The 27,544-nt window shown below is 59.0% G+C and overlaps 2 protein-coding genes across 6 annotated transcripts in view; both read left to right on the top strand.

The window, feature by feature from the left end:
• The first annotated feature begins 168 nt into the window (after nucleotides 1-168).
• On the top strand, nucleotides 169-26,228 carry TOP3B (DNA topoisomerase III beta). Of its 4 annotated transcripts, XM_067015394.1 has the most exons (19): nucleotides 198-260; nucleotides 933-1,088; nucleotides 4,684-4,861; nucleotides 5,913-6,044; nucleotides 7,080-7,186; nucleotides 7,719-7,793; nucleotides 8,899-9,095; nucleotides 9,481-9,637; nucleotides 10,362-10,475; nucleotides 11,863-11,953; nucleotides 12,657-12,811; nucleotides 12,916-13,021; nucleotides 13,685-13,831; nucleotides 13,913-14,086; nucleotides 15,516-15,644; nucleotides 16,032-16,181; nucleotides 16,530-16,630; nucleotides 17,147-17,348; nucleotides 17,989-18,538. In XM_067015394.1, the coding sequence occupies exons 3-19, from the start codon at nucleotides 4,792-4,794 to the stop codon at nucleotides 18,465-18,467; spliced, it is 2,586 nt and encodes an 861-aa protein (XP_066871495.1). In that variant the 5' UTR covers nucleotides 198-260; nucleotides 933-1,088; nucleotides 4,684-4,791; the 3' UTR covers nucleotides 18,468-18,538. The 4 variants fall into 4 exon arrangements, with proteins under 4 accessions (XP_058897277.1, XP_066871497.1, XP_066871496.1 ...); XM_059041294.2 differs by lacking the exon at nucleotides 933-1,088 and having other exon boundaries at nucleotides 169-260; XM_067015396.1 differs by lacking the exons at nucleotides 933-1,088; nucleotides 17,989-18,538 and adding an exon at nucleotides 26,172-26,228 and having other exon boundaries at nucleotides 182-260.
• The window catches only part of PPM1F (protein phosphatase, Mg2+/Mn2+ dependent 1F), a 30,005-nt gene continuing 23,810 nt past the window's right edge, over nucleotides 21,350-27,544 (top strand). Inside the window, exons 1-2 of one of the 2 annotated variants that reach the window (XM_059041297.2) lie at nucleotides 21,350-21,444; nucleotides 26,172-26,414. In XM_059041297.2, coding sequence (XP_058897280.1) covers nucleotides 26,173-26,414 — 242 coding nt within the window. In that variant the 5' untranslated portion in view covers nucleotides 21,350-21,444; nucleotide 26,172. The remainder of the gene's footprint in view (nucleotides 21,445-26,171; nucleotides 26,415-27,544) is intronic. The other variant, XR_010836957.1, reaches the window with a different exon arrangement.

The following is a 27,544-nucleotide window of genomic DNA, read 5'->3' as shown; positions in this document are numbered from 1 at the left end:
GACCCCGGCCAGGGTGGGGTTTGGGGACCTCTGCGGACCCAGGCGGGGAGGGGTCGGGTGGGGTTTGGAGACCCGTGTGGCCCCCGCGTGCTAGGGCCGACTGGAGGACGTGCTCCGGAACGCGCGAGCCTCGGAACCTGTGGACGCGGGCGTGCTGCGCCGGAGGGCAGAGGGGGACGTCGTCCGCAGACGGACCCGGAAGCAGGTCGCCTCCGGCCGCCGGGAGCGGGAGGCGGAACGGAGCGGGACACGCGACGCGGGTGAGGGGCGAACGGCGAGCAGCGGGCGGAGGGCGGCTCGGGGTGTGGGCCCAGCCCCGCCGTTGGGAGCCGGTCCCGGCCGGGCTCTGCTTTCTCGGCGCCTCCTCCCTGGCCAGTGGGTTCGGGGAGTGACCGGAGGGAGCAGGCGCTGCGGCTGGAGCTCCTCCGCGCCGAGTCCCCCGCAGCCCCCCAAGGCGGGGTCTGCGTCGCAGGCGGGGACAGAGGCCGCGTCGCGTCGGGCAGGGTCGGGGTCCAGGCGTTGCCCGCCGCCCCCCGGCCCGGTCCGGTCTGGAGGGCGACGGGGTGTGTTTTTCTGAGTAGTTGGTGTAGACGCGGCGGGTGGGGTGCGGAGGGCACTTTTGTGGACAAATTAGCTGGAATCCTGGACAGTGGCCTCGTCTTCCTTCTTTGTCGCTCAGCCTGTGAGAAGAGGACGTGAGAAAGTCACCCCAACGCGGGCTTGGTGGCCAGCGAGCCATGGAGTCCCTAGAGACTTGCTAAAGATCACTGACACTAGTCTGTATTGTTCTGAACCTCAGTCTACCTATAGTTTAAAAAGTTACAGCACAGGCTTCGTAGGGTTGCTAGCAAGATTAAGCAAAGTAGCGTTTACAGCTGTAGCGTGCCTGCAAAGGAGGTGCTTAAGAAAGGGTTCTTTCCCTGACTCCATAGGTGTTTGCTAAAGTCACTAAGGTGGGAAATCCTAGGCCTGTAAAATGCCGTGCGGACCACTGCTAGGCCTCCACTCCCAAGCTGAATCCACCTGTCCATAAGACACTGACATGGAAGGACTTGATCCACTGTGTCTCCCAAGGACATGTATCGCTGGTGAGTTGACAGGCTAATAGGCTAACCTCTACTCTCCTTGACTTTCAGCTCTCTTAATTACAGCCCTAATTTGGGGTGTTTGCTGTCAACATCCTCTTAGCACTTGCTAATCTCCCTTTTTGAAATAAGGGGACAAACTTCAGGCTCGGAGCTTTGGCAGGCAACAAGATCAAACTTGACAGACCATGTAGGTTACTGGAAAGAATCTAGTTCTGATTATTGATTACAGGCTTTCAGCTTGTAAGAGGCTATGAAATTTCCCTTTTTTATATATTTAAGCTTTTTCTTCAAGGCAGAAACTTAAGTGAATAATAATGTTGGTAAGGCAGAGGTGTTAAGATGGTGTATAAATGAAGTTTGTAAGCCACTGCTCTCAGCTTCTGTTTTCATTGGCTTCCATTTTGAAATTGGAGATGTGCCTTAATGGAAAAATAGGGAGGCCCCAAGATTATCACAGGCAATTAATCAGTTAAGACAGCCAAAATCTTTTAAAAGGTGGAACCTGGTGCGGTTTAAAAAGAAAAAAGAAAATAAAAAGAAAAAAGTACCTGGCTGGGGCTTCCCTGGTGGTGCAGTGGTTGGGAGTCCGCCTGCCGATGCAGGGGGCGTGGGTTCCTGCCCCGGTCCGGGAGGATTCCGCGTGCCGCGGAGCGGCTGGGCCCGTGGGCCGTGGCGTCCGGAGCCTGCGCGTCCGGAGCCTGTGCTCCGCAACGGGAGAGGCCCGCCTAGCACCAAAAAAAAAAAAAAGTACCTGGCTGGAAGTAAGGAAGCATGAGTTTCAGCCCCAACGTGGTAAATTTCCCAGCTTACCTTTGGAAAATCGCTCTCTCTGGGTCTTAGTTTGTTCTCTCTTGAGATGGTTGTACTGGATCATCACCAAGACTCCTTCCCCCAGGATTCCATGATTCCATATCCTTAAAGAAAGTGATTTTTTTCCTCTAATAAAGCAGTGGTGGGGCTTCCCTGGTGACGCAGTGGTTGAGAGTCCGCCTGCCGATGCAGGGGACGCGGGTTCGTGCCCCGGTCCGGGACGATCCCACATGCCGTGGAGCGGCTGGGCCCGTGAGCCATGGCCCCTGAGCCTGCGCGTCCGGAGCCTGTAGCTCCGCAGAGGGAGAGGCCACAACAGTGAGGCCCGCATACCACACAAAAAAAAAAGCAGTGGTACTCAGGAGGTTACAAAGTACTCATGCAGTAGTGGAGTATAAACTGTTAAACCAGAACCCCTGTTTCTTTTGAGCCAGAGCTGCTGGAGACAGGCCACATATCAACTGAGGAATAGCAACTACACGGTGACAGGGGGACAGGTGCTCTGAAATTGGGACTGTTGCTGATGTGACTTTTGTGACTGTCCAGTTGTATCCCTTGTCCTGGATAAATGAGGTAATCCCTTTGAAGATGCTAGGGCAAAATGTTTGTCTCTAAAGGGATCTTTACAGAAGAATATGTTAATTATTTACTGGAAGAGTATTTAGGATCCTTAGGTATGAAGGGGAGTAGTGAAGATGTAAAACTTCCAGAAACACCATGGAAAAAAGAACACTGAGGGGCTTCCCTGGTGGCGCAGTGGTTAGGAATCCACCTGCCAATGCAGGGGACATGGGTTCGAGCCCTGGTCCGGGAAGTTCCACATGCTGCGGAGCAACTAAGCCCAAGTGCCGCAACTACTGAGCCTGCGCTCTAGAGCCCGCGAGCCACAACTACTGAGCCTGCATGCCACAACTACTGAAGCCCACGCGCCTAGAGTCCGTGCTCCATGACAGAAGCCACCGCAGTGAGAAGCCTGCGCACTGCAACGAAGAGTAGCCCCCGCTCGCTGCAACTAGAGAAAGCCTGCACGCAGCAACGAAGACCCAACGCAGCCAAAAATAAATAATTTTTTTTAAAAAGAGAAAAGAACATTGAGTAGGTGAAATGTTTGCAATGCTCTTACAGATTTAAAGTCAGTTTTTCAATTTTAGACATCAAAGAAAGTATTTATTATTCACTTTGTAGGTAAAATTGCTCTTTTTTTTATTCAGTTAGTATTTGCGAATCGTCTGTTACTTGTCATTAGAGTAACAGCCCTGTCCTCTTGGAGTTTACGTACATTCTAGGAACTGTGAGACAAAAAAATAAATACGTAGCTGGAGAGGCTCTCGGGTATAGTGATCGGTGCTGTAGGGAAGCAAAGCAGGGCTGCCGCTCTGCCCAGGATGCTCACCGAGGCTGGACAGGATGAGGGCTGCGCATGTGTGTTTAGGTCCTGCCGCTTGATCTCTGGTCTTCCCGACCCTACAATTCCTGCCGTGGGGCAGCATGGCACCCCCACCGAGGGCACTGGCAGGACAATTACACCATAATTGCTGGCTGCTCTTGTGACACAGAAGTGAGAAAACCTAAAGGAACATTTTAGGATAAGTCCTTCCTACTCTGGAAGGAATGGGAAACTCCCTTTGCTGCCAGTTTCCCCTTCTGGCCTCTGGCTTCTGTGGGTGAGGGAAGGGGAGTCCCTGGGCCGCCTTGAAACTCTGCCCCCGGACACTGCACAGGTCATGCCTGCCCTGTGCCTCCCCTGCTCTGTCCCTCATGGCACAGGGCGACACACTGAGCGTGCACTCTGTAAGTCATGTGGGATCTCTGAGCTCGTCCCTGGATGTGGGGCTGCTACGGCCACATGCTCGTAGTTTTGAGAGATGTCATCAAGTCGCTCCGGTCAAATTCTACCAGCCACGTCCAGGTCTGCCTGCCCCCCAGCCCCACCACCTGCAACCCTTGCTGGTGACATAAGTACAGGCCTGTTCTAGCTGAACTTTGGGGGAATGTTTTGGACATCAGGTCATACCGTAAAGGGCTAATTTCCTCATTATCTAAACGACTCCTAAAATAAGACAGCAACCCTCTTGGAAAAAATGGGTACAAATGTGAATAAACAGCTCACAGAAAAGGATCCATCCTGTGTTTCCCTAAAAGAGGGAGAAGCCTTTAAAGAAGAGTTAGTGCCTGAGCCAGGCCTTTGACAGTAGATCTGCTTTCCCCAGGATCCATGGAACATTCCAGGCAAACAGATGTATTTTTTTTCTTTAGACAACAATGTCCAATTTAACTGGCTAGACCCTGGCCTGCAAAGTGAGAGGTGGGGCAGGGCAAGTGGAGAGGTAGATCAGAGCCTTTTGCGAAGGGTCTCTCGAGCTCTCCTGGGAGCTGGATCTCCTGGCCAGTGGGTCTCAGCCCAGTCGGGTGTCAGGAGGACATGGGTGCCCAGCCTGGGCATCTGCATTGGGTAAAGTGCCCAGGACACCCTCATGCTCAGCCAAGGTGAGGATGCCGTCTCAGCCCTGGGGGTAAACGATGGCTCCACGGGAGGGGGGCCAGGCCCAAAGGCCCCCAGGGCTTCTTAGCGTGGATTTGGGGACAAAATCAGCCTGGTGTCATGGGGCCACCTCATCTTTTCAAGCAAAGCTGTGGTCCCGATCCAGTTCAGTTGCCCTAGGCAGTTGTCTGTCAGGTGCCTTCAGGTTTCCGTGAGTTTCTTTTTCTTGCCTCGGGTTTGTTTTGTTGTTTAAAGTGAGAGGTTCCACTGGAAGCATCGTTTTCTGCATGTCTTTTCTCTTAGGAGTTGGCATGGCAGCAGCGTGACGCTGCCCTAGGGCAGTGTGTGAGCTGTTTCACTGCCATTTCCCTGAGAGCAGAGTGAGGCAGAGTGCTGGCAGCCTGAGACAAGATGAAGACGGTGCTCATGGTGGCTGAGAAGCCGTCCTTGGCCCAGTCCATCGCCAGAATCCTCTCTCGAGGTAGGAGGGCAGCCCCAGCGCTCTCAAAGGCTTTGATCTGTGAACGTGCGCGTTCCTGCTCTGCAGGTCAATCCTTTCTTCTTCCTAAGCAACCCCAGCCCCCTGGAGTCAAGTCTGTTCAGGACAACAGGCGTGGATGAAGCCCTCGGTCACTTAGTCACTTAGTCCCTGTGGGGTGCGATTACTGCCACGCTGAGCGTGAGCCGGGGCTCCCACAAGGTGCAGGCGCAGCTGGCAGCACATGGCAGGCAGGCCACTGGACAAGTGCTGTGCCGGGCAGGGTGGTCGGTCACAAGCAGCAGAAATGAGCCCTGCTAACTTGTGCAGAAAGAGTCCACTGGAAGGACCCCACCCGGCCTAGTCTAATGAGGCCATGCCATGGGCATCGGCACTGCCGCCCTGTGGATGCCCCGCTGCAGCTGCACCCACGCCCCTCATGCCACTTGATGGTGCCACGAGGCTGAGGCGTGCCCCTGAGACCCCAGGGCACTGGGAAAGAGAACACCTGCCCTTGCCTCCCCCTAGCCCCTGGGTGGTTGGTGGGTGCTGGGGACCCAGAGATGGCAGGTGTCCACCTTGACATCCCCTCAGTCCAGCGGCTGAAGGAAGAGGAGACCCCAGGGCAGCAGGCTGAGAAGTCATCTGAAGGGGAGGGGAGACCCTGGAAGTGCCCGGTCCCCAGAGGCCGAGAAAGTTCAGGGAAGGAGCCATTGGTTGGGAGTGGAGGGGTCACCCTGGAGTTCAATAGTTAGGGGGTCTCTGGGGAACCTCTGAGTAGGGTTTGAAAGGGGCAGAAATCAGATTCAGGAGTGAACACAGAAATGCAGAGAACGACACGAGAGTGTCTGCTCTTGAGCATCCAGAGGGGGCGCTCCCGCCCCCCCCTCCCCAGCTCTGCGTGTTTCCCCTGAGAGCCGCTAGATCTCTCAGCACCCGGTGACTGCCATGGCCTGAGGAAAGTTGTCACTGACCGCTGTGGGGAGGGGACCCCGGCCCTCCAAGAGGCAGCGTCAGGGCCCTGGGTCCCCACATGGCTGTGCTTCTCCTGCAGGGAGCATGTCCTCACGCAAAGGGCTGAACGGGACGTGCTCAGTGCACGAGTACACCGGGACCTTCACTGGCCAGCTGGTCCGCTTCAAGATGACGTCCGTCTGTGGTCATGTGATGACCCTGGACTTCCTAGGTGAGCCCCTGCCCCCCTGCCCACCTTCCATTGCACTGAGGAGCCCTGCCTGGTGCTACCCAGAGTCCAGTTGGAGCCCAGGGCAGGCTCTGGGCAGAGAGGTTTGCCCAGAACCCATGAGTCCTGAGGCCAGCAGACTGTGGAGAGCTGACCTGGGGTCCCTGTCCCAGTGGTGCCCCTTGGTCACTGCGTGTCCTGCACCTTCCTGTGCAGAGTGGAGGCAGTGGTCCCCACCTGAGCAGGGGCCTCGCCCATGCAGGCATTCCGCAGAGGGCTGCTGCCCCTCCGAGTATGACCTTTGTCCCGCAGTCAGTCAGTGGTGATTGGAAGGCCAGCATCAGTGACCCAGTGGGGCTGGGTGCAGGGTCGCAGTTGATGTGGGTCCAACCTGGGCTCTGACCCTTGCTCCACCGGAGCTGGGCCTCCGTGCATTTCTGCTTCTGGTGTGTGAAGGGTCTGAGATCAGTGCCATCGCCTTCCAGGACTGTTTGAGGCCCCAGTGGGGCGGGAGGTGCAGCACTGAGCGCGGGCAGCTCACAACAGAGCCTCGGCAGTTCTTGCTCCCCTTGCAGCAGGGCATTCGGACCCTGAAGTCAGGGAGCTGGGGCTTGAACTTGGCTGTGTCTGACCAGCGAGGCCTAGAAGGAAGCCTACAGGCTGGGCACATGAGGCCCGAACGCCAAGTAGAGAAGTGTGGGGGATGCGCTGGATGGGGGGCCTGAGGACACTGAGGCCCCCCCGGGATCCGCTGAGCACCTGTCAGGGGCTGGCCAAGTGCTGGGCGGGGAGAGGGTACAGAAACCAGCTGGAGGAGGAGACAGGACATGAGTGGCAGTGAGATCACCAGGAGCGGTGCCCCCAGCCACGGGGAACATCCGGGAGCAGCTCCCACGCGCAGCTCAAGTGCGTTGTTGGCTCACAGCTCAGGCGAAGGGAGCCCCTGCTCTGGGCAAAGGGTTCTCCGAGCCTCCTCCTGGGGTCCAAGTCCCGGGAAGCGTGAAGTGTGATTTGGATGTTCAATGCCTGTGTTTGTAGGAAAGTACAACAAGTGGGACAAGGTGGACCCCGCCGAGCTGTTCAGCCAGGCCCCAACGGAGAAGAAGGAGGCCAACCCCAAGCTGAACATGGTGAAGTTCCTGCAGGTGCGTCCTGAGCGTGAGGGAGCACCCCCAGCCCGCCTCCCCAGGTGCCCTTACGCCCACTCCTCCCCCACAGTCAGCCTGGGCTCCCTGGTGCCCAGGGCAACATCCTGCTTTTAAAATAGTTTGGTGGTGGTGATTTCCTAATTTTAAAACAAATGCATACATGTGATGAAAATTAGAAAATACAAGTAAGTAAAAAGAAGAAAAATTAATTATAATCTCACTATCCGAGACAACTACTATTAATACTTAGTTATTTCATTTTAGCTTTTTTTAAAATGCGGTTTTGGAGGTTAAGATCATGTGGCATTTATAACTTTTTTGTCCAAAAAACAGCAGTTCTGAACTAAATTCTTTGCTGAGAGGCTAAGCCAGCCTGACTAGCCAGCTCCTTGGCTCAGCCTGGGCCCTGCCCTGGGCTCCAGGGCTCAGGGTGATCAGGGGCTGGGCTCTGCTCCGCCAGCCGGGCGGGGGCGCCGTGGGCAGGCACTGGGGGCCGAGGCAGGTGTGATTCCCCATGTGCTGTGCTCAGGTGGAGGGCAAAGGCTGTGACTACATCGTACTGTGGCTGGACTGCGACAAGGAGGGAGAGAACATCTGCTTCGAGGTGAGGGGGCTGGGGGTCCGTACATCAGCCTTCCCGCCGCTGTCATGCCACTCCTGGGGCTGACGCTGCCAGGGGAACCACGGCACCGGCTTAAATTCTGGTGATTCTGTAGATATTTTAAGATGCACAGGCTCTGCCCAGGGGAGGGAGTGTCCCTTTGCCTGAAGGGCACATTGTGGGGAAGCTGTGGGGCAGGATTTCCTATATGGAGGACTCCCTGGAGGAGAGGGTGGGTTCTGAGCATTGCACCCTCCCAGTGCCATGCAGGGACCTTCAGCCAGTGCTGCCTGACACCCTTTCACATACCTCCTTCTTCTCTCCCCGCCCCCCCAAGCTGTGCCCTCCCGCCTCCCATCTCCGCCAGCCCCCAGGCACCCCACCTCAGGCTGGAAGCAGGTGGCAGCTCCCAGGCCTGCCTCCCGCAGGAGTCCTTCAGGCTGGAACACCCCAGCTCTCACCTGGGACCTGGCACCTCAGGAAACTGTTCCCAGACACCCCTCTCCCGACCCCTCCCTGCAGGGCTGCTCCTCCCCAGGGACCTTTGCGTCTGGGGTGGAGAATGTTGGCAGCTCACGGGCTTTCTCCCCTCAGAAACGGAGCCACTCCCTCCCCATAAGGAAGCTGCATGGCCAGGCTCCAGCGGCGACTCCCCTCCCGCTGCACGGCCTTCACTAACTCTTAGTGAGTCTGGGCTCCAGGCCCCCCAGGTTCCCCACCCTGCTCTAGCCCTGAGATGCACCAGCCCCCACTCCTATCCACTGCGTTTTCTTCTTTTCCTTTCTCTGTGTTTCCTCCAGTCTCTGGAAAGTCTCCCAAATCCCCTCAGCCCTCCCAGCACTCCCTCCTCTAGAAGGTGGGAAAGTGGGTGGAGCGGGGTGGACTTGGAGGCTGGGGTCCATTGTGTCCCTGGCAGTAGCGCCTCCTGGTTCAGGGGTGGAAACCACTCTAGGAATAGAGGGGGTTTGAACACAGCGGTGGACAGAAGGAAAGGAAGCACATGGCAGGAGGCCCGTGGAGACTGAGGCTCCGGGAGGAGAGGGCAGTGGAGGGGGCCTGGCGCCCAGGTGAGGTGAGGTGTGGGTGTTACAGCCAGCCGCCTTCCCAGGTCCTGGACGCGGTGCTGCCCGTCATGAATCAGGCCCACAGCAGTGAGAAGACAGTGTTCCGGGCCCGGTTCAGCTCCATCACAGACACAGACATCTGCGCTGCCATGGTCCGCCTGGGTGAGCCCGACCACAACGAGGCACTCTCAGTGGACGCGCGGCAGGAGCTGGACCTGCGCATCGGCTGTGCCTTCACCAGGTGCTGCCTGCCCACTGGCCAGGCCACTGCCTTGCCTGGCTCCCGGCCTCCCCCCAGGCCTGGTTGGCGACAGGAGATTGTCAGCATTTTTAAATCCCCAAGAAAACTCTCTCTCTAGCTGACGCAGACTACAGAGGTCTCTCTCGACAAGCAGGGTGGGCAGGTCCTGAGGGGGTGGAGGGGCACGGAATAAAATAGGGCTTCTGGCCAGGGTGGACAGAGCCTCTGCTCTTCCCTTTCCATCTTTTGAGCAGGGAGCGGTTGCCTTGGCCTCCTCCCACACTCGCCAGCCAGCCTCCTGCCCAACTCCCATGGGCAGCTAACGATGGTATTTGAGTGAATGTGTGACCAAAATGTCCTCCTCTCCCCCCACCCCCCTTTATAGGTTTCAGACTAAATACTTCCAGGGGAAATACGGCAACCTAGACAGCTCGCTCATCTCCTTTGGGCCATGCCAGACCCCCACGCTGGGCTTCTGCGTGGAGAGACATGATAAAATCCAGTCCTTCAAACCGGAGACCTACTGGGTGCTGCAGGCCAAGGTTCACTTCCTGTTCATGCTGGGTCTTTCCGGGTTTGGGTATGGATTCTGAGAGCCTCCATCATCATTGTCATAGTCCCCAGGCCAAGGGCACAGCTGTGGGTGGCTGTCCCACCAGGAAGTGGTTGCGGGTACCCAGGGAAGGGCCCCCAGCCTTCGTGGAGGCCACAGGACAAGGCCAGGCCTGGACGCTCTGGCAGCTCAGGGTGAGGTCACCCGCCAGGCTCATGGTTAGGGTGGTCAGGTCCAAGGACTGGACTGAGGGCCATGGGCTGCTGACTTTCGAGCTTCTAAGAAGTCTTGGAACCCCTGCTCCAAGTAAAAAGGAAAGTCTTTGTAAGATTTAGAGCATAATACAGAGCTGCTTCAGTCAACACGGGGCTGGGGTCTCCTAGGTGGGGCCACATCTAGTGCCAGCGGGGCTTATGGTATGAGGGGGGGGGCCCTGACGCTCCCTAAGGACACCTCAGCCTCGGCTTGGGGCTCCCCTCCTGAGGCCGTCTGGCTGATCTCAGCAAGGAAGCCTCATGTCAAAGCAGCCTCTACTTGGGGAGGGGCTGGGCCTCAACCTGCACACCTGCGGCTATGCACCTGAACAGGTACAGCCGAGAGACTTTAGAGGTAGGGCCCAGGTGAGGACCAGCTCTGTCTGCCCTGATTCTCCCTGCTGGCATTGACTCACCTGGATGCTTTCTCTCCCGGGCTCTACTGTTCCCCTCCTGCAGGTGGACGCCGATAAGGACCGATCCCTCCTTTTAGACTGGGACCGAGTGCGCGTGTTCGACCGGGAGATAGCACAGATGTTCCTGAACATGACCAAGCTGGAGAAGGAGGCCCAGGTGGGCTGCTCCACCCACATCAGTCCCATCTGCCTTGGGGGGGCCTCAGAAGACTGTGCTGACCTAGGCTCATATCTTTCTCTGCCTTTCTGGAACACAGACACTTTAGACAGAAGAATGGTTACTCACGACACGCTCCCCCTAAGAAACTCCTGCCCAGGCCGTAGCTGCTGTGCACCACGTGCCTGCTCTGAGCCCTCCACGTGCTCTGTGGGTATTACCTCTTTTGGGGGGATTCCACCCATATGTCCCTTTTCTGTGACACCTCAGGCTAACAGCTAGAGGCCCATACGCACATCAAGAACTCGCCCAGGTCCCACAGCCAGCGTGGGCATCCCTGGGTCTTCAGCTTTCGTGGCCTTCATGTGCTACATTTCTTACTCAGGTTTTCACGAATTGGAAAGCATGGGCTGCGTGGCTGTTAGGAAGAGGTTGATGCCACCTGGCAACTGGCTGGCCGCATGGGTGGGGGCATGTCCGTGGCTGTGGCAGCTTATGCCTTGCAGTAGTGACGGCCCCCATGGTCACTGAGGCTCAGCCGGCCTCCTTCAGCCGCCTTCTCTCGTCCTTCCTGAAACTTCCTGGGCATCCCCTTGCCCAGGGCAGTTGACTCAGGCTCCAGAGCTTCCCCTAAAGCTGCCCCGTGCTTCTACCCACAATGGCCACCCCGTCTGAGTGCCCCCTCTCCCTGCCCATGATCCAAGCTGCCCCTGCTGCACAGACACCACTAGGCCTGAGTGTTTAGCCCCACATCTGTCCAGAATTCAGGGGGCGTGGCCCTGGCCAGGTCCACGTGAGGTTAGCAGGGGCGAGGGTTGGTGGTTTGGATTGTTTTTGCCACAGACAAAGCGGTCATCTCTTCTGACAGCTGCTCAGCCCAGAGGCTGACGGTGGTTACTCACCACAGTTTTCCTTAAAGTGTGTGGTATTTACCAAGTTCCAAAGTGGTTACCCACTTTTAGAAGTTAGGAGAGTTCACATAAAAAATCCCAATTTCCAGCTTCTCCTGACAAATTGGCAGGTGTAGGAACACTACTGGGCGTAGTGAGGGGTAAGCAGCTGCCCCTGCGATGAGCCCTCACCCCACGGTCCCCTGGGCCCCCCGTCAGCACCGCGGCCTGGCAGACACTGGCTCCTGTTGGGTTTCAAATATGCAGCCCCTTTCCCTGATTCTTCCCCTCTTCTCCAGGTTTTGTGTTTCCCTGGAAAAGAATTTTCTTTCATTTTCCCTTCTTGGTCCTGAACAAATGTTCATTCAAGTCCTGAGTCTGCTGTGAAGAGAACTGGAGAAGCTGGGAGGGTAAAAGAGTCTAGACTCTTGGCCACATGTCCTGAGCCTGTCATGGCATCTCCCTGCACCCATGCGTGAATCTATTCTGTCCCGCAGGTGGAGGCCACGAGCAGGAAGGAGAAGGCCAAGCAGAGGCCACTGGCCCTGAACACCGTGGAGATGCTACGTGTGGCCAGCTCTTCCCTGGGTGAGTGTGGACATTGCTTCAAAGCCCCCAGGAGACTTCTTGGGGCAGGCACATGGCGTCTTGACAATAGCGATTGTGACGATGGCTGCTACCTGAGGGGGACAGCTGCACTGGCGTCCCTGGTGCAGGGAGAGGCCAGGTGTGGGCGGGGCACTCGACAGGTGTGACAGCTGTGACGTGGCCCTGAGTCTCGTTTCTACTGTAGCGAGAAGGTTGAGCTAGAAGGTTGGTCTGGAGCTGGCAGCCTCCAGGCATTGGTGGCCCCTCTGCAGCCTCAGGAAACCGTGGGCACCATCCTCTCAGGGCAGCACCTCCAGGGATGCTCGAGGGGCAGCGGTGACATGGAGTGACCACTCGCTGAGGCCATCTTCTGCAGGTTGGGGAGGAGCAGGAGCACGAGCCCCCTTCAGTGCCCTGTGGCGCTGTGAGCGTGGACACACCCAAGGGCTCAGGACAGAGGGCGTGTGTGTACCACAGGGCATGGGTGTGACCCCAGGCCGAGTAGGACACAGGCGCTCTGAAGGCCACGTTTGGCAGTGCAGCTACCAGCGTCTCGAGGGTGACCTTGGGGTGTCCCTGCCCTGGTGGGGGAGCTTGGCCTTGGATCGGGCTGTGTCGCCCCCACCTCCCAGGAGCCTGGGCACCTGGCCCGGGGATGCCTGCTGTCCTGGCGTCCAGGCTGCTGAGCCTGCATGTCCGGCAGGGATGGGCCCACAGCACGCCATGCAGACCGCAGAGCGGCTCTACACGCAGGGCTACATCAGCTACCCGCGCACCGAGACCACCCACTACCCCGAGAGCTTCGACCTGAAGGGGCCTCTGCGGCAACAGGCCAACCACCCCTACTGGGCCGACACGGTGAGGCCAGGACCCCACGGGCCAGGCCAGGATGGGCAGCCACTCCTCCCTTGTGGGTTGGCAGCCTTGCTCGGCTCATGCCTTGCTCCGGGCTTTCCCCTCAGGTGAAGCGGCTGTTAGCGGAAGGTATCAACCGCCCACGGAAAGGCCACGACGCTGGCGACCATCCCCCCATCACCCCCATGAAGTCTGCCACGGAGGCTGAATTAGGTATGGGGGCTCCTCCCAGAAGTTTGCACACACGCGAACACGCATACACATGCGCACACGTGCGCGCTTCAAGCTTCCCAGGAGGGCTGGGTGAGGAGCTTTGGCTACATGGCACCTTTGGACGGGGTCAGGCCCCATCAGCAGTGTGGGCCCCCAACGGCCTTGGCTGCAGTGAAGGGGCTACCTGATCTGTCGCCATGGACAGGACAGGAGTGAAGTGGTGGTGGCAGGTGTGTGATGTGCGGGCAGGCACTGGAGCAGGCCAGCCAGGAGACCACAGATGGAATGGGATGAGACCAGGGCAGGGTGACAGGCTTAACCATGGGGCGCCCTTACTTCCCACCCTCGAGGCCCTGCTGGTGGCCTGCGTGCTGGGAGAAGGCAGGAGTGGGAGACAGGAGCCCCTGTGCGCAGCCCCAGTCTGAAGCAATGGTGGCAGGTCACTTATGGGGTAGGTCGGGCTGTGAAGCACAGTCCCACCCAGAAGCAGGGCCTGAAAGAGCCACCAAGGCCTGGAGATGCTTGCGATCCTTCCTGTGTGTCCCCTCCCCCTTCGAGGGCTTAGAGCACGCCAGCCCTGGCTCCCAGGCCCTGCTGTTGGAGCACGAGTGCTGGGGCTGCTTGGAGCCAGAGCCCGTCACTGAGCAGCCGCGCCTGTTGTAGGCGGCGAAGCCTGGCGGTTGTATGAGTACATCGCCAGGCACTTCATCGCCACGGTCAGCCACGACTGCAAGTACCTGCAGACCACCATCTCCTTCCGGATCGGGCCTGAGCACTTCACCTGCACAGGCAAGACCGTCATCTCCCCAGGTAGGTGGAGCCAGGCGGGCACCTCTCCCACCTCCGCAGACATTGCCACCGGCCCTGAGTGTCGGCGCCTGGTCTCCGCAGGTTTCACGGAGATCATGCCTTGGCAGAGTGTGCCCCTGGAGGAGAGCCTGCCTACCTGTCAGAGGGGCGACACCTTCGCCGTGGCTGAGGTCAAGATGCTGGAGAAGCAGACGAGCCCCCCTGACTACCTGACGGAGGCTGAGCTCATCACGCTCATGGAGAAGCACGGCATCGGTGGGTCCGGGCCCAGGGCTCCCATCCCAGGGCTGGGGCCCAGTGGGGCCAGCTGAGCCTGCAGGGTGGCTGCGGGCAGGCCCTCTCCGAGGCCTCTACCTCAGGACCTGGCCTTGCCTGTAAAGGCCAACATGCACCTTTACAGGCACTAACTACCACCCCCAGAGCTGAGTGTTGGCCTAGGTTGCCAGTGACTTACCCACAGGGAGGACACAAAACTCAGAACAAATCCACAAGGCGACAGGAAAGCCAAGTTCCCACGGCACTGCTTCACTGCGTGGGGAGTGGACGTGCCCCACACGGGGAGCTTGTGAGCTCAAAAGTGGGGTCGCTGATGCACATGTCTCACGGGTGAGGGTCTCTCCCAGTCCCCAGGCCCAGGGGCTGTGACCTGAGGCCTCACACGCTGGGGGATGGCCTTGTGCCGGTGCTGCCTCCCCAGGTGGTGCTTGCTCCGAGGGGCGCTGCCTATTCCCTGATGGGCTGCCCCAGCTCACCGGGCCCCTCACAGTTGACAGGCTCTGGAGGGCTGTGGGACAACCAGGCCACGGTATCTGGACTCTGCTCCATCACTAACAGTCCCGCGGGTGCCTTGCCACGGAGCCTCTTACCTGTGCCCGGGGTCCTGGTGACAGTGGTGGCCTTACCAGGAGAGCTGGGCTCCTGCTTCCAGGGGCCTGGGTGCCTGCAGTGGGTCCTGGTGGTCCTCAGCCTACTGCGGGTGTGGGTGCCGCTCATCCAGCACCCTCTGCCCCTTCTCGTTGACGGGACGTCCGTGGTTTCTCGTGGCCACACACTAGACAGTGTCACGGACCCCCTGACAGCGATCAAGGGCGGCCCTGTTGACCAGGGGCCCCTGGGCTGTGGCCCGAGTGCAGGAGGTGCTGCAGGAGTGTGTGGTGCAGCACTGCAGAGCCACATGGGGCTCAGAGCCTGGCCCACCTCATCCCGCCAGCCATGGACCTCGGGGAGCAGTAAAGGCAGCATCTGGCAGTGCCAGACAACCTTGATGTCTTTGGGGCAGGTGCACCCCGCAGCTGGGAGCCTGCCCTGGGGGCTGATCACGAGGGACTAGGAGCCAGCAAGCTGGCAAACCCGGGCAGGTTTTGGAGGGACAATTTGTCAGGGACGCTTCTCTGCATTTGGGGGGCTGGGGCCTTGGTTCTGGAAAGGTGTGGGTGCCGCAGGGTCAAGACAGGGAGAGGCCAAGGAGGGCACAATTCCAGATGTGAGGGGCAGGCGACCGAGCTCTGTGATTTTGGCAGAGTTCCATAGTCTCTCTGAGCTGGGAACATCGACGCTGGGTTCACAGGACAGCCCAGTAAAGGCCTGTGGTGTGGTGCCCAGGGGCAGGGCTGAGAACCAGGGACCACGAGGCAGGCGGGCGTGAAAGGGGAGCCAAGTCTGACAGGGCCCTGCTGTGTCTCAGGGACGGATGCCAGCATCCCCGTACACATCAACAACATCTGCCAGCGTAACTACGTGGTTGTGGAGAGTGGGCGCCGGCTCAAGCCCACCAACCTTGGTATTGTACTGGTGCACGGCTACTACAAGATTGGTGAGTCCAGCTGCCGGGCGCCTCCCCTTACAGACCTGGCCCTGCAGTGAGCCCGCAGCTCCCACTGCAAGGAGGCCGCTCCGGCCACGCCCAGGACCTGCCGTAGCAGGGCTGATGGACACATGGGTGTGTGTCAGGGTCCAAAAGGAGGGACGTGGGCTCTTCCCTGTAGACTGGGCCCTGGGGTCCTTGCTGCAGTGCTGTCTGTCTGTCCTGAGGGGCCCATGGGAGATGGAGTATGGACCCCACCCAAGCAGCTTCGTCCTGTGACGCTGTCCTGGAGACGGGGTGTCCTGGCCACTCACACGGGGTGCCGGGGGAGATCACAGGTGGGGGCAGCCCTGGCCCCATGGCATGAGGGCTCACAGTGCGTCCCCTACTCGACAGATGCAGAGCTGGTGCTCCCCACCATTCGCAGTGCAGTGGAGAAGCAGCTGAACCTGATAGCCCAGGGTAAAGCCGACTACCGCCAGGTCCTGGGCCACACCCTGGACGTCTTCAAGAGGAAGTTCCACTACTTCGTAGACTCCATCGCGGGTGAGGCCCACCTCTTCCCTGCTTCTCGGCCAGAGGGCCCTGGTCAGGGCTGCCACCTCCGGCAGCGATACCAGCTCCCAGATCCAGGCTCTGGGCTCCAGGCCATTGTCGGGATTACAAAGCGAGTGTAGTGACAGCACGTGCAGCACACGCGGCTCGTGTGACAAACAGGGCTGCCGCTTGCCGTTCAGTTACTGACGCAAAGACCCCCACCCTCAGGGGTGTCCGTATTTACCCTCAGACTCTTGGCCGTGTGTGGTAGCTCCCTCAAGCCTCCCCAGTATACCGGCTGTCGTGGAGGTGGGCACCACGGGGTCGGGGTGTGAGTCCCGCCCTGCTCACTTTCAGGCATGGATGAGCTGATGGAGGTGTCCTTCTCGCCCCTGGCGGCCACCGGCAAGCCCCTTTCCCGCTGTGGGAAGTGCCACCGGTTCATGAAGTACATCCAGGTAGGGGGGAGGGGCCGGGACGCACAGGGCAGATGTGCACAGATGGGTGGTCTTGCCACCCCGCGGGCCTTGCTCCAGCTGCCTTCACATGGAGTGACGGGGGGGCCTGGGCAGCTTTGCCAACAAACCCCCACCGCTGCCCCCAGACCCCAGCAGCACGTAAGCCATCAGGCTACTGAAAAACCCACTGTCCATGTTCTCTTGACAACATGTTACTTGCTGTCACGGATACTAATGTACGTGCAGGGATTTTAGCACTGCATTTGTGTATGTGTGGAGCAAGTGTTCTGAGATTCAGTGACCAGGGATCCTTGCCTGAGAGGTCCTGGTGATATTCCATACTATGTGCTACCTACACGTGTTATGCATTAGCATCGTGCACTATGTGTTACATGTTATAGGTGTTACACATTACGTCTTACATGTTACATATCCTATGTCTTGGGGAGAATGAGGGCGGGCAGGAGGGTCGGCAGCCCCAGCAAACCTGTGACCACCCCCCTGACTTTGCCACAGGCCAAGCCAAGCCGCCTGCACTGCTCCCACTGTGATGAGACCTACACCCTCCCCCAGAACGGCACCATCAAGCTCTACAAGGAGCTCCGGTGCCCGCTGGACGACTTTGAGCTGGTTCTGTGGTCATCAGGCTCGCGGGGCAAGAGCTACCCGCTGTGCCCATATTGCTCCAACCACCCACCCTTTCGAGACATGAAGAAAGGTGAGCTGTTCCCTCCCTAGCCAGCTCGCCTGTCCCCCGGGCACCTGTGGTCCCTCCTCAGCACCAGCCCTGCTCGTGCCACGCTGGACTCTGAGGGGACCCTGCGCCTACCATTCCAGAGCTCCCTGCACAGGGCCCCAAGGACCCAGGTGTGCTCGGGCACTGCTCAGGGCCCAGCTGGCCAGTCTGCTGCTCTTTGCCTAGTTGTGATTGGATGGTTGACCGTAGTCAGATCACTTGTGATCTGGGCAGTGGGCATGCTCCTGGGCTGGGGGGAGTGAGAGGACGCAGTGGGAGGGGGCCGCCCCCGGCGAGGGGTGAGCCATCAGTCACCACCTTTCTCAGGGAGACCCATCCCTGCCCTCCAGCAGCTTACAGGGCAGCAGATGGCCCCACCTGGGCCACGGAGAGCAAAGTAAATTGGGGGTGGACTTGGCTGGAGGCCGTCCGGAAGCTGGCTGGAAACCTCAGAGTGGGGGGACGTCAAAGGTCAAGGAGGTCTCAGAGAAGAAGAGCCCAGGGCCGGCATGCGCCAGGCGAGAGGAGTGCAATCTGCTGGAATGAGGGTTGTGGTGGAAGTCCCGAGGGTGGGTGGGCGGGCAGGTGGGTGTGCATAATGGTACCCCCTGCACCCTCCCAGGCACAGGCTGCAACGAGTGCACACACCCCACCTGCCAGCACTCGCTGAGCATGCTGGGCATTGGCCAGTGCGTGGAGTGCGAGAGCGGTGTGCTGGTGCTTGACCCTACCTCAGGCCCCAAGTGGCGGGTGGCCTGCAACAGGTGCAGTGTGGTGGCGCACTGCTTCGAGAATGCCCACCGCGTGCGTGTGTCTGCCGACACCTGCGGCACCTGCGAGGCCGCCCTGCTGGACGTCGACTTCAACAAGGCCAGGTCCCCACTGCCGGGCGATGGCACGCAGCACACGGGCTGCGTCTTCTGCGACCCCGTCTTCCAAGAGCTGGTGGAGCTGAAGCACGCAGCCTCCTGCCACCCCATGCACCGCGGCCCTGGGAGGAGGCAGGGCCGGGGCCGGGGCCGGGGCCGGAAGCCAGCGGGGAAGCCAGGCACCAGGAGGCCCAAGGACAAGATGTCGGCCCTGGCCGCCTACTTCGTGTGACGGCCCTGCCCGGGCTCTGCATGGCGTCCTCTGGGTCACAGAAATCATTAAACACATTGTCTTCTCCAGAACGAGCAGCTCGCGGGACCTTGCGTGCTGTCAGAGGGTTGTGCCCGTCCCCCATTGGCCCTCCGGCCCCGTCCACTCGCCTCTCCCTCATCCTGCACACGCCCCCTTAGTGCCCGCTCTGCCCGCGTCCTGCAGGGAGGCCACCACACACGGAACGGGGAGCAGACCCAGTCTGAGGCTCCTGTCACGTTCGAGCGCATGTGAGACACGGCACAGTAACTGTGTGCCTGCCTCGGGGGTAGCCCAGGCGCCTGGAAGGCAGGAAGCCACCAGCTGCCCGCCACCAGCTGTCCTAGGTGGGAGGAGGCAGCTGGGAGAAGCCTCCCTGGATGTTGGCCCTCACTCCCACCCACTGCCCCGGTCCAGATCCCCCGGTCCCCACTTGGCGTCTGGGAGCGGGTCTGGCGTGGGGCCTGCACCCTTAGGGCCCATTCCCATTTCAGTTCTCAAACACCCATCCTCTCAGACAGAGGCAGGCAGCAGTTTACATGAGGGAATCGCCCACGTGCCAGGTGGAGAAAGTACCCCACAAGCCACACCGCCCTGCGGGCCGCCTGCCACCTGCCCCCTTCCCAAGCCTGCTCTACCCGAGGGGCACTCACGTCAGGCCTCCACACTTTGGGATTTCACCCCCTGCCCAGGCTCCACCGCAAGAAGAGGCTCCATGAAACGCCTCTCGGAGTCTCTGCAAGGGGCGGTCAGAACTATGCTGCCCACACACGGACCACTACCTCAGTTGTAGATTCACCCTAGAGGCTGGAACTCATGGGCCGGGTGGGCTGGGTGACGTGGGGAGGCTCCTTTCCTAAGGGCGGGAGTGGAGCCGGCAGTTGAGGCGGGATGGAATGTAGCAGGGAGGGATTGACAGAAGCCACTGGGCACGAGTCGGCTCACCGGCATGTCCTTGGCCCAGCACCCGCCAGTAGGAGGCAAGCTCCTGGCCAAGTGGCGGCGTCTCGCTTCCCCGTCATCTCCCAGCACCAGCCTTGAATGGAATCAGTGCTCCGAGGAGTCTAGTGTGGGCCCCGCTGAGGAAGCCCATGGGTATGTCAGTGTTCATGGGCTTTGCAATGTGGAGTCCTGTCCCAGGACTGCCTCACCCACACTGGTTCTCAGACTTCACCCTTTACTCACTCTGATGCAAGTGGTCCTGCACACAGTGAGAAACACTGAGGCGGGGAGGGGGGGGCGGTGCACAACAGCCCTAGGAGATAGGTTGGTTGCTATTGTCCCCGTTTTTCTGGTAAAGAAGGTGGGCACAGGGCAGCTAAGGAACATGTTCAAAGTCACAGGTCCTAAGAAGTAGCCGTGGACCTTGCTGGGGTCACCATGGTGATGGACAGGTTACAGGATCTAGGAAGGTATGAGGAGGAGAATGGGATAAGCAGCACCTGCTCCACCCTGCTTCCTCTGCCCAGGCACCCCCTGCCTTCCACACCCAGCCCCCTCCGCAGACGGTGTCCTTTCAAATCTGCCAACTGCTTGTTCTCCAGACCCTCCTGTTAGTGAACCTTAGTTCCTGGGATGGACAAAAGCCATGTGTGGGCCTGGAGGTCAGGTGGGCAGGGCCCCAGTGGGTCTTCTGAGAGCTCTTCCTCCATAAAAAGTTTAAATTATGCTTTACAAGTGCATTGATATGAAGATGAATATATTAATATTATATACTAAGACATTTTCTTTGACCTAAAAGTTCATTTATCTTTTCTGGCGTTAAAACATTTTCTGGAAAAAAAAAAAAACATTTTCTGGGAATTCCCTAGCGGTCCAGTGGTTAGGACTCTGTGCCTCCACTGCAGGGGGCACGCGTTTGATCTCTGATTGGGGAACTAAGATCCCACAAGCCGCATGGTGCAGCCAAAAAATATATATTTTTTTCCTGGGCTTCTAAGGTGGCAGAAAAATAACCCCCAAAGATGTCCAGGTCCTTGTCCCTGGAACTGTGCTGTTAGATGATGTGGTGGAGGGGAATCAGGGCTGCAGGTGGGATTAAGGTTGCTCATCTGACCTTTTTTTTCAATTTATTTATTTATTTTGGGCTGTGTTGGGTCTTCGTTTCTGTGCGAGGGCTTTCTCTAGTTGTGGCAAGCGGGGGCCACTCTTCATCGCGGTGCGCGGGCCTCTCACTGTCGCGACCTCTCGTTGCGGAGCACAGGCTCCAGTCGCTCAGGCTCAGTAGTTGTGGCTCGCGGAGCACTCCGCGGCATGTGGGAACTTCCCAGACCAGGGCTCGAACCCGTGTCCCCTGCATTAGCAGACAGATTCTCAACCACTATACCACCAGGGAAGCCTCGCTCATCTAACTTTAAAACAAATTATCCTGGGTCATCTGGGTGGCCCAAGGTCATCACAAGGGGCTTTTCGGTCCTGGCTTTGAAGGTGGGAGGGGCCATGAGCCAAGAGGCGGGGCAGTTACAAGCTGAAAAAGGAGGGAGAACGTTCTCCCCTAGAGCCCCCAGAAAGGAAGGCACCCTGATGACCCTTGAACTAGCCCACTGAGACTTTACTGGCTTCTGATCTCCAGACCTGTAGATATTAAATGTGTGTGAGTTTGTGGCCAGTGGAAGCTAACCGTCCCTAAAAGTGTCGTGGGCCCTGGGCAGTGTGGGCTCGCATCCCTGTTCTGATGCTAACCGTCTGTTGACTGCGCAAGTTGCCTAATTTCTGGGCACCGCCCCATCTACACAGCCACCACAGGTAGAGACCTGCCGCAATGGCCGGGATGCAGGCCGCAGGTGCGCTCGTCCTGCGGGTGCGGCCGCCGGCGCGCGCAGTGGGCCGCCAGGGGGCAGCAGAGGCCGGCCCCGCCCACCTGGGCCCGACTGCGCCTGCGCGGTGCCCGCGGCGGCCGGACGGGAAGTGTCGGGGTTGGCTGGGAGCGGCTAGAGGGCGCCGGGCGGCCGGCTGGCAGGTGAGGACCGTGGGGACCCGGGGTATCGCGGGGCGCGGGCGGGGGGCTGACGGCGCCGGGGGAGGCTCCGGCGGCGGCGCCAGGGGTGCAGGGGCGGGTTGGGGAGCTGGGGAGGCCGAGATGGGGAGCCGCGAGGGGCTGGGAGCCGAGTGGGGGCTGAAGAGCGGGGGCGGTAGCCGGGACCCGGGGAGCCCGGGGTGGGCCTGGGGGCTGCGCGCCCAGGGTGCAGCGGTGGGGGTTGGGTCCGTGGGGGTGTGGCCGAGCCGGGGGCCCGAGGGCCGTGAAGCAGAATGGGGTTCTGAGGTTTGACGCGACCCCATTGCTTGGGGTTACTCCTTCCCTCCGCCCCCACGGGAGCATCTGGCCGAGCCCCTGCCCAGACCCCTACCCCAGAAGCCCCCGCACCTTTGCCGGACTGCAGCTCTGCCCCAGCGCCTCCACCCCTGGCCTGCCCCAAGCGTATTTAAGGTGTTTTAGTTAAAGCCAGTGCTTCGGCTACAGCAGTTTTAGTGAGACGCGTATGAGATTGAACCTCCGGTAAGGAGGCCATGGCTCCAGCAGTGCAGCTGTGTGACTTCAGGCAACCCCCTTAGCCTCTCTGTGCAACAGGGAGATATGGCAGCTGATTGTAGGGATTTTAGTGCAGGGCTTAACATAGTGGGGGCCTAGTGAATGGTGATGGACTCCTCCCCGCAGCCTTCCACTCAGCTGGACACGTGTCTTGAGTGACACATCCTAACGACATTCCCTGGCGCGAGTTCTGTGGGTGAGCTGTGCTCCCACCATGGGAGATAGAACATGAAGCTCACTGCTGGCTTTTGTGCCATATCCGGCCTATTGTCACAGTTCACTCTTCCTCCTGCAACTGAGCTGGAAGTGACAAAGGCGTGGGAAGACCCCACCTGATTCCGGCTTTGCCATTTCCTGCCTGTGTGGCCTCAGGTTGCTGACCTTCCCTGAGTCTCTTTCTCCATTGCAACCTGGCTGAGTCCAACAATGTGTACTCAGCATAGTTGTGAGAGGTAAACAGGATGCAGACCACTCTGCAAACCTCCACACGTTCATTCCTAGAATTCCTTTGCGAGATGGCCTGAAGCCAGCCCAGTCCTTAGGACCTGTTTGCTGCCCACCACTTTTAGCAGAGTGTCTTAGCTTCCTCTTTCAAGGGGCCAGGCCTCAGGCTGCACCTCCCAGGCCACACCATCCGCAGGGGGGTGTTGGGAGGAGGCCGACACCTTCCCTCTGCCCACACGTGCCAGTAGCCGCGCACAAAGGGGCCTTGCACGGAGGGCCGTGGTACGGCCGAGAGACCGCGTGTGGGAGTACAGCTTATAATCTTGTGAGAAGTCAAGCCTTTAAAAAGTGGCATTTGCACCACAATGTGAACGTGCTTAATGCAGCAGAACTGTACACTTAAAAGGGTAGAATGATAAATTGTATGTTATGTATAGTTTACCATAAGTGTTTTAAAAAGAAAAAAATACATATGTGGGAAAAGATCTGGAAGGGTTTCTGCTATACTCTTCCCAGTGTTTGTTTATGAATGAAGGAATAAGGCTCTCTACTTGGAGAAAAATGTTTAACTGTGAATAGATACTTTTGTAACAGTGATGCAGTTTCCCTTCCTAAAGATTGCTGTTTCTCTCTTCACTCCTGTTCTGAAATCAAACAGGACTTGACAAGTATCTTATCTATACCTCCGAGAAAAACACAGTTGTACAAACACACATTGGTTGAGCTTCGAAGTCAAAACGGTTAAACTGGAGGATAATAAATATTTTAAATGGAAATAAAAGAAAAATGGGCTTTTACAAGTCAGATGCCAGCAGAAGTGCTATAGAGCTGTGAAGACGGCTGTGCCCCAGGTGTGGGGATTTCAGCAGAGGCAGGGCCGGAGCTCTCAGCGCTGCACCTGGGCGAAGGGCACAGAAATGAAAGAGGGGCCTGGGAGCGGCCAGCCCCAGGGTCGGCGGCGCATGAGGGGTGGGCGGGGTTCCGTCCAGTTAGCAGCTGGGCTCCTCAGTCCCACCTTGGCCTGACTGGGACCCTGGCTGGGTAACTTGGCTGTTTTCGCTGACGCCCCGCCTGAAAGGTGAGGGTAATAACACGGGGTATTGGGGGGGGGGGTGTAAGAAGAGGTGGCAGGGGAAGTGCACTCAGAGGGTGGCGGCCCTGCAGTCCCCTGGCCGGTATTAGCCGCAGCACCCTTATTCCTGCTGATGAGCAGTGCAGAGGGGCGTCGTTCCAGGAGCTGGAGGACCTGGCCTCGGGCCACATTTGGCCAGTCCGGTGGAGCAGGTGGCAGTGGGGGCTGGCGGCCCAGTGTCCCTCCTACGCCCCCCCTAGGTCCTCATGCAGGAGTCTCCCCCCACCCCCGCCCCAGCCTCTCACCAGCTCCCTGGTCAGGACCCCCACACCAGGCACAGCCCCGCCGCATCCCCCCATCCCACTGCCTGCCTGCTGGCCTCCGTCCTTCTTGACCAGCTCCTCAGTTGGTCCTGGGAGAACTCAGGGCTATGGTCCTGGCCTTGCCCCTCCTGACCCTCCCAGGGCTGCCTCTGGGCCCCTTTGGGCAGGAATTTCTCCCTCCCGCTGTTATCTTGGGCCCCGGGCTCATATCAGCTGGGGTAGGTCACAGATCCAGGAGCTGGTTGAGAAGAAGATGGCAAGGAAGGAAGTTACTCTTGTCCCTTACCCCAGCTGGCCCCAGAGAAGGAAAGCCATGTCCCAGCTCATTTCCTGGCCCTTTGTTCTGCCAGGCTATGCAAAAACAAGCCTGGTAGGCCCTGGTGATGCCCACCTGTCCAGCAAAGGCGGGGCTGGGACAGGCCATGAGAGTAGCAGCCCGCACCCCTCAGGTGCAGTCATGCCTGGGCATGGGGCAGTGGGCACAGGGGCACAGCGGAGACCAGGCCTTGGTGCTGCAGAGGGGAGGGGCTCCCAACCCCCAGAGAAACAGACTCGGGGGACTGGGGTCCAGGCCCAAGGAACAGCATCCCACGGCTGGGAGGCAAGAAGGAGGCCCCTGCATCCCCAAAAAACCCCACCACCATCAGCAAAGTCGAAGCTGAAGGGCCTGAAGGGCCTGAATTCGGTGCTTTGCTTTGGGCTGTGGGCCCTCCCACGTGCCCTGGGAGGTCAGTGAGCACCATTTGACCCTAATCATGTATCTAATGACCGTGTTTTGGGCCACCAGGGATTTCAGGGCCTCGAGTATTTGTTTGGACTCAAAATTGCAGGGGAGCTGGGGCCAGTGTTGCCTGGGGCAGCTCTGTGTCACTCACATTTCTCTCTATGCAACAGGCCAGAGCATTTCACAGGCAGAGAGGTAGCTTGGCCTCTTTCCCTGCCCAAGGGTGTTTGAGCTTCCTGGGAAGTTCATGCCACCTTCCTGTTGTTTATCATTGGCTCAGGCCGGCCTGGCTGCCTCCTCCCTGTCCTTACCACCCCCACGGCGCCCGGCCCCACATCTCACAGTCCTGGACCCTCATGTTTCTACCGCTGTGTCTAGCTTGCTCTCACCTGATTGTTCTTTATCTTATGTCCTTCATTTGTTTCCCTGTTTGTTTTTTTGCGGCCTGGAGCTGTGTTGTGTCACTCACTTGTGAGCAGACAGGAGGGATGGCCATGAGTGGGAGCCTGTCCCCAGAACCTTCCATCACAAGCACCCCAGTTTCTGTGTTATTCATGTGTGTCTACTTCAAGAAATTAACTTCTAGTTCTCCTCTCTGATAGATGAGAGAGGTTTTGTGTTTCTTTCTTTCTTTGGCCGTGCCACGTGGCTTGAGGGATCTTAGTTCCCTGACCAGGGATCAAACCCAGGCCCCAGCAGTGAAAGCGCCGACTCCTAACCACTGGACCTCCAGGGGATTGCCTGTTTCTTAATTTACCTCCCTTTACCCTCCAGACCCTCCACTGATGACATCTTGCTTCCCCTTCCCCCTCGCCGCCATGCCTGCTTGTCTGCTGTGTCCTGTTTCTGTTCTTCCAGGAGACTTGTGCTGAGTTAGGAGCTCTGATCCTAAGTGGGCAGTGAGCCCCCTGTATCCCCCATTCTCCAGCCCATTTGAAGCCCAGGACGGTCGGGGCGTTTGTGGACGTGGACAAACCTTTTAAGCCTCAGGAGGCCTGGGACTTCTCCTGAGAGAACTTATAAAGGCTTGACCATGTCCCAAAGGCCCTGACTCTCCTGGGTTAACCCTCTGCTTCCCTCCTGCCCACACGCCCTCTGTACAATGGCCCTGCCACCGTGCCGTCAGGTAGCCCTGCCCCCTCTGGGCATGACTTCCAGGCTCCCAGGCCCAGTGGCATCACCGCCTCACCTCCCTGCTGCCCAGGTCCAGGGTCAGGTGGAACCCCTGCTCTGGCCGTGTCCACCTGCCTCCATGGCCTGGCCCTGGGTCCCTCTCCTGCCTGCCTCTGGCCACACTGGCCATCCTCCGCCAGGAACACGCCTTCCTCCTCCTTCCGGACATCCCTCTGCACCGGGCTCTGTCTCCTAAAGCCACTTCTCTGGGCACCCCCAGGTCCCCTCTCAGGGTTATCCCTCCCACGTGGGCCCTGGAACTGTGTGTGAGGCCCAGCGGCCCCGCCCTTCTGCCTGGAGCCCCAGGCTTGGTGCGGCCCCTGCCCCTCGATGCTTCAGGGGGAAGCAAAGAAAGTGAGGCACTCAGCGCTGTAGGGCGCCGATCGACTGTATTCTTGCCAACCCTCACATCTCTCCCCAGAATGAAGACCAACGACCCGGCAGCAGCCCCCCAAGATGCTCTGGGTGTGGCCTCGGGAACCCCACAGCAGAACAGCCAGAAGGCAGAGGAGAACCCCAGCTTCCTGGACGTGCTCCTCCGCGACTTCCCAGCCCCGCTGGGCCCGGAGAGCCCTTTGCCATGGAAGGTCCCAGGGACGATGCTGAGCCAGGAGGAGGTGGAAGGCGAGCTGGCTGAGCTGGCCATGGGCTTCCTGAGCAGCAGGTGAGCGGTGTGGGTGCCAGGACAGGGGCCCAGGATGGAAGGGGGAGGGGAGCACAGGGCACGACCCTGACCCTGGCTGCCTTCATCCCCTGCGTTTTGCTCCTGCTGACTATGGTCTGCGCAGAACTCCCCTGCCAGCCACGTGGGTTTCCCAGGGCTGCCACCGCCAAGCGCCACAGACCAGGCAATTTAGAGCAATAGAAGTGCCCCATCTCATTGTCTTGGGGGCCAGAAGTCAGGGCCGCTCCAGGCCTTCCTCTTAGCTTCTAGTGTCGCCTGGTCCTGAGTGTGCCCTGGCCTGTAGACACATCACCCCAGACTGGCTGTTGTTGTCACCAGGCGTCCTCCTTGTCTGTCTGTGTCTCTCGTCTTCTTGTAAGGACACCAGTCCTGTTAGATTAGGGGCCCTGCTCCTGTGTGACCTCATCTTATACCTGCCAAGACCCTAATCCCAAACAAGGTCATGTCCTGAGCCACTGGGTTAGGACTTCAGCGGACCTTTCCGGGGGACACAGTTCAACCCCTGATGGGTGCTAGCAGTAGGTCCCATTTCTATCCTGTCTCGCAGTCAGGGAGGCAGAGGCTAAGAGACTGGCCTGAGGCCTGGCGGTCCCCTGGCCACCAAGATCTGAGAGGTGGTGGCACTGTCCCCATTTCACAAGCCGTGAAGACAAGGTTCAGAGAGGGACACGACCAGCTTGGCAGGTGTCAGAGGAGCTGTGCGCCACCAGCAGCCACAAGGGAGGCTCGTGGGTGAGGGCTGGTGGGTCACTCGGCCCCTGTGAACCTCATCCCTCCCCAGGGGCCGTACCCACCAGCCCTAGTCACTGGGTTACTCCTTGTGCTGGGACATGCCCCGGCCTCTGCGGTGGTGTTCCGTGTCCCCGAGTGCTCTTTCTTCGTGGCAGGTCAGCCCCACCCTCTCGCACCCCTGGGGCACCTGCTTGGTGGGACCCGAGGCCCTGTAACAGTCAGCAATAGGAACGTAAAGGCTGCGGGCCTGTTCCAGGGCTGCGTCCATGGAGCTCGGGGGAAATGCCAGTGACCTGTCCCTCGGTGTAGTGTGTGCAGAGGGCGATGCAGGCTGCTTTGTTTTGCTTTGGGAAAATATTTCAGAGGCAGGTGCCATA

This window comes from Kogia breviceps, chromosome 15, assembly GCF_026419965.1.
Source record: "Kogia breviceps isolate mKogBre1 chromosome 15, mKogBre1 haplotype 1, whole genome shotgun sequence".
Taxonomy (NCBI): Eukaryota; Metazoa; Chordata; class Mammalia; order Artiodactyla; family Physeteridae; genus Kogia; species Kogia breviceps.
This window is presented reverse-complemented; position numbering and strand designations above follow the sequence as displayed.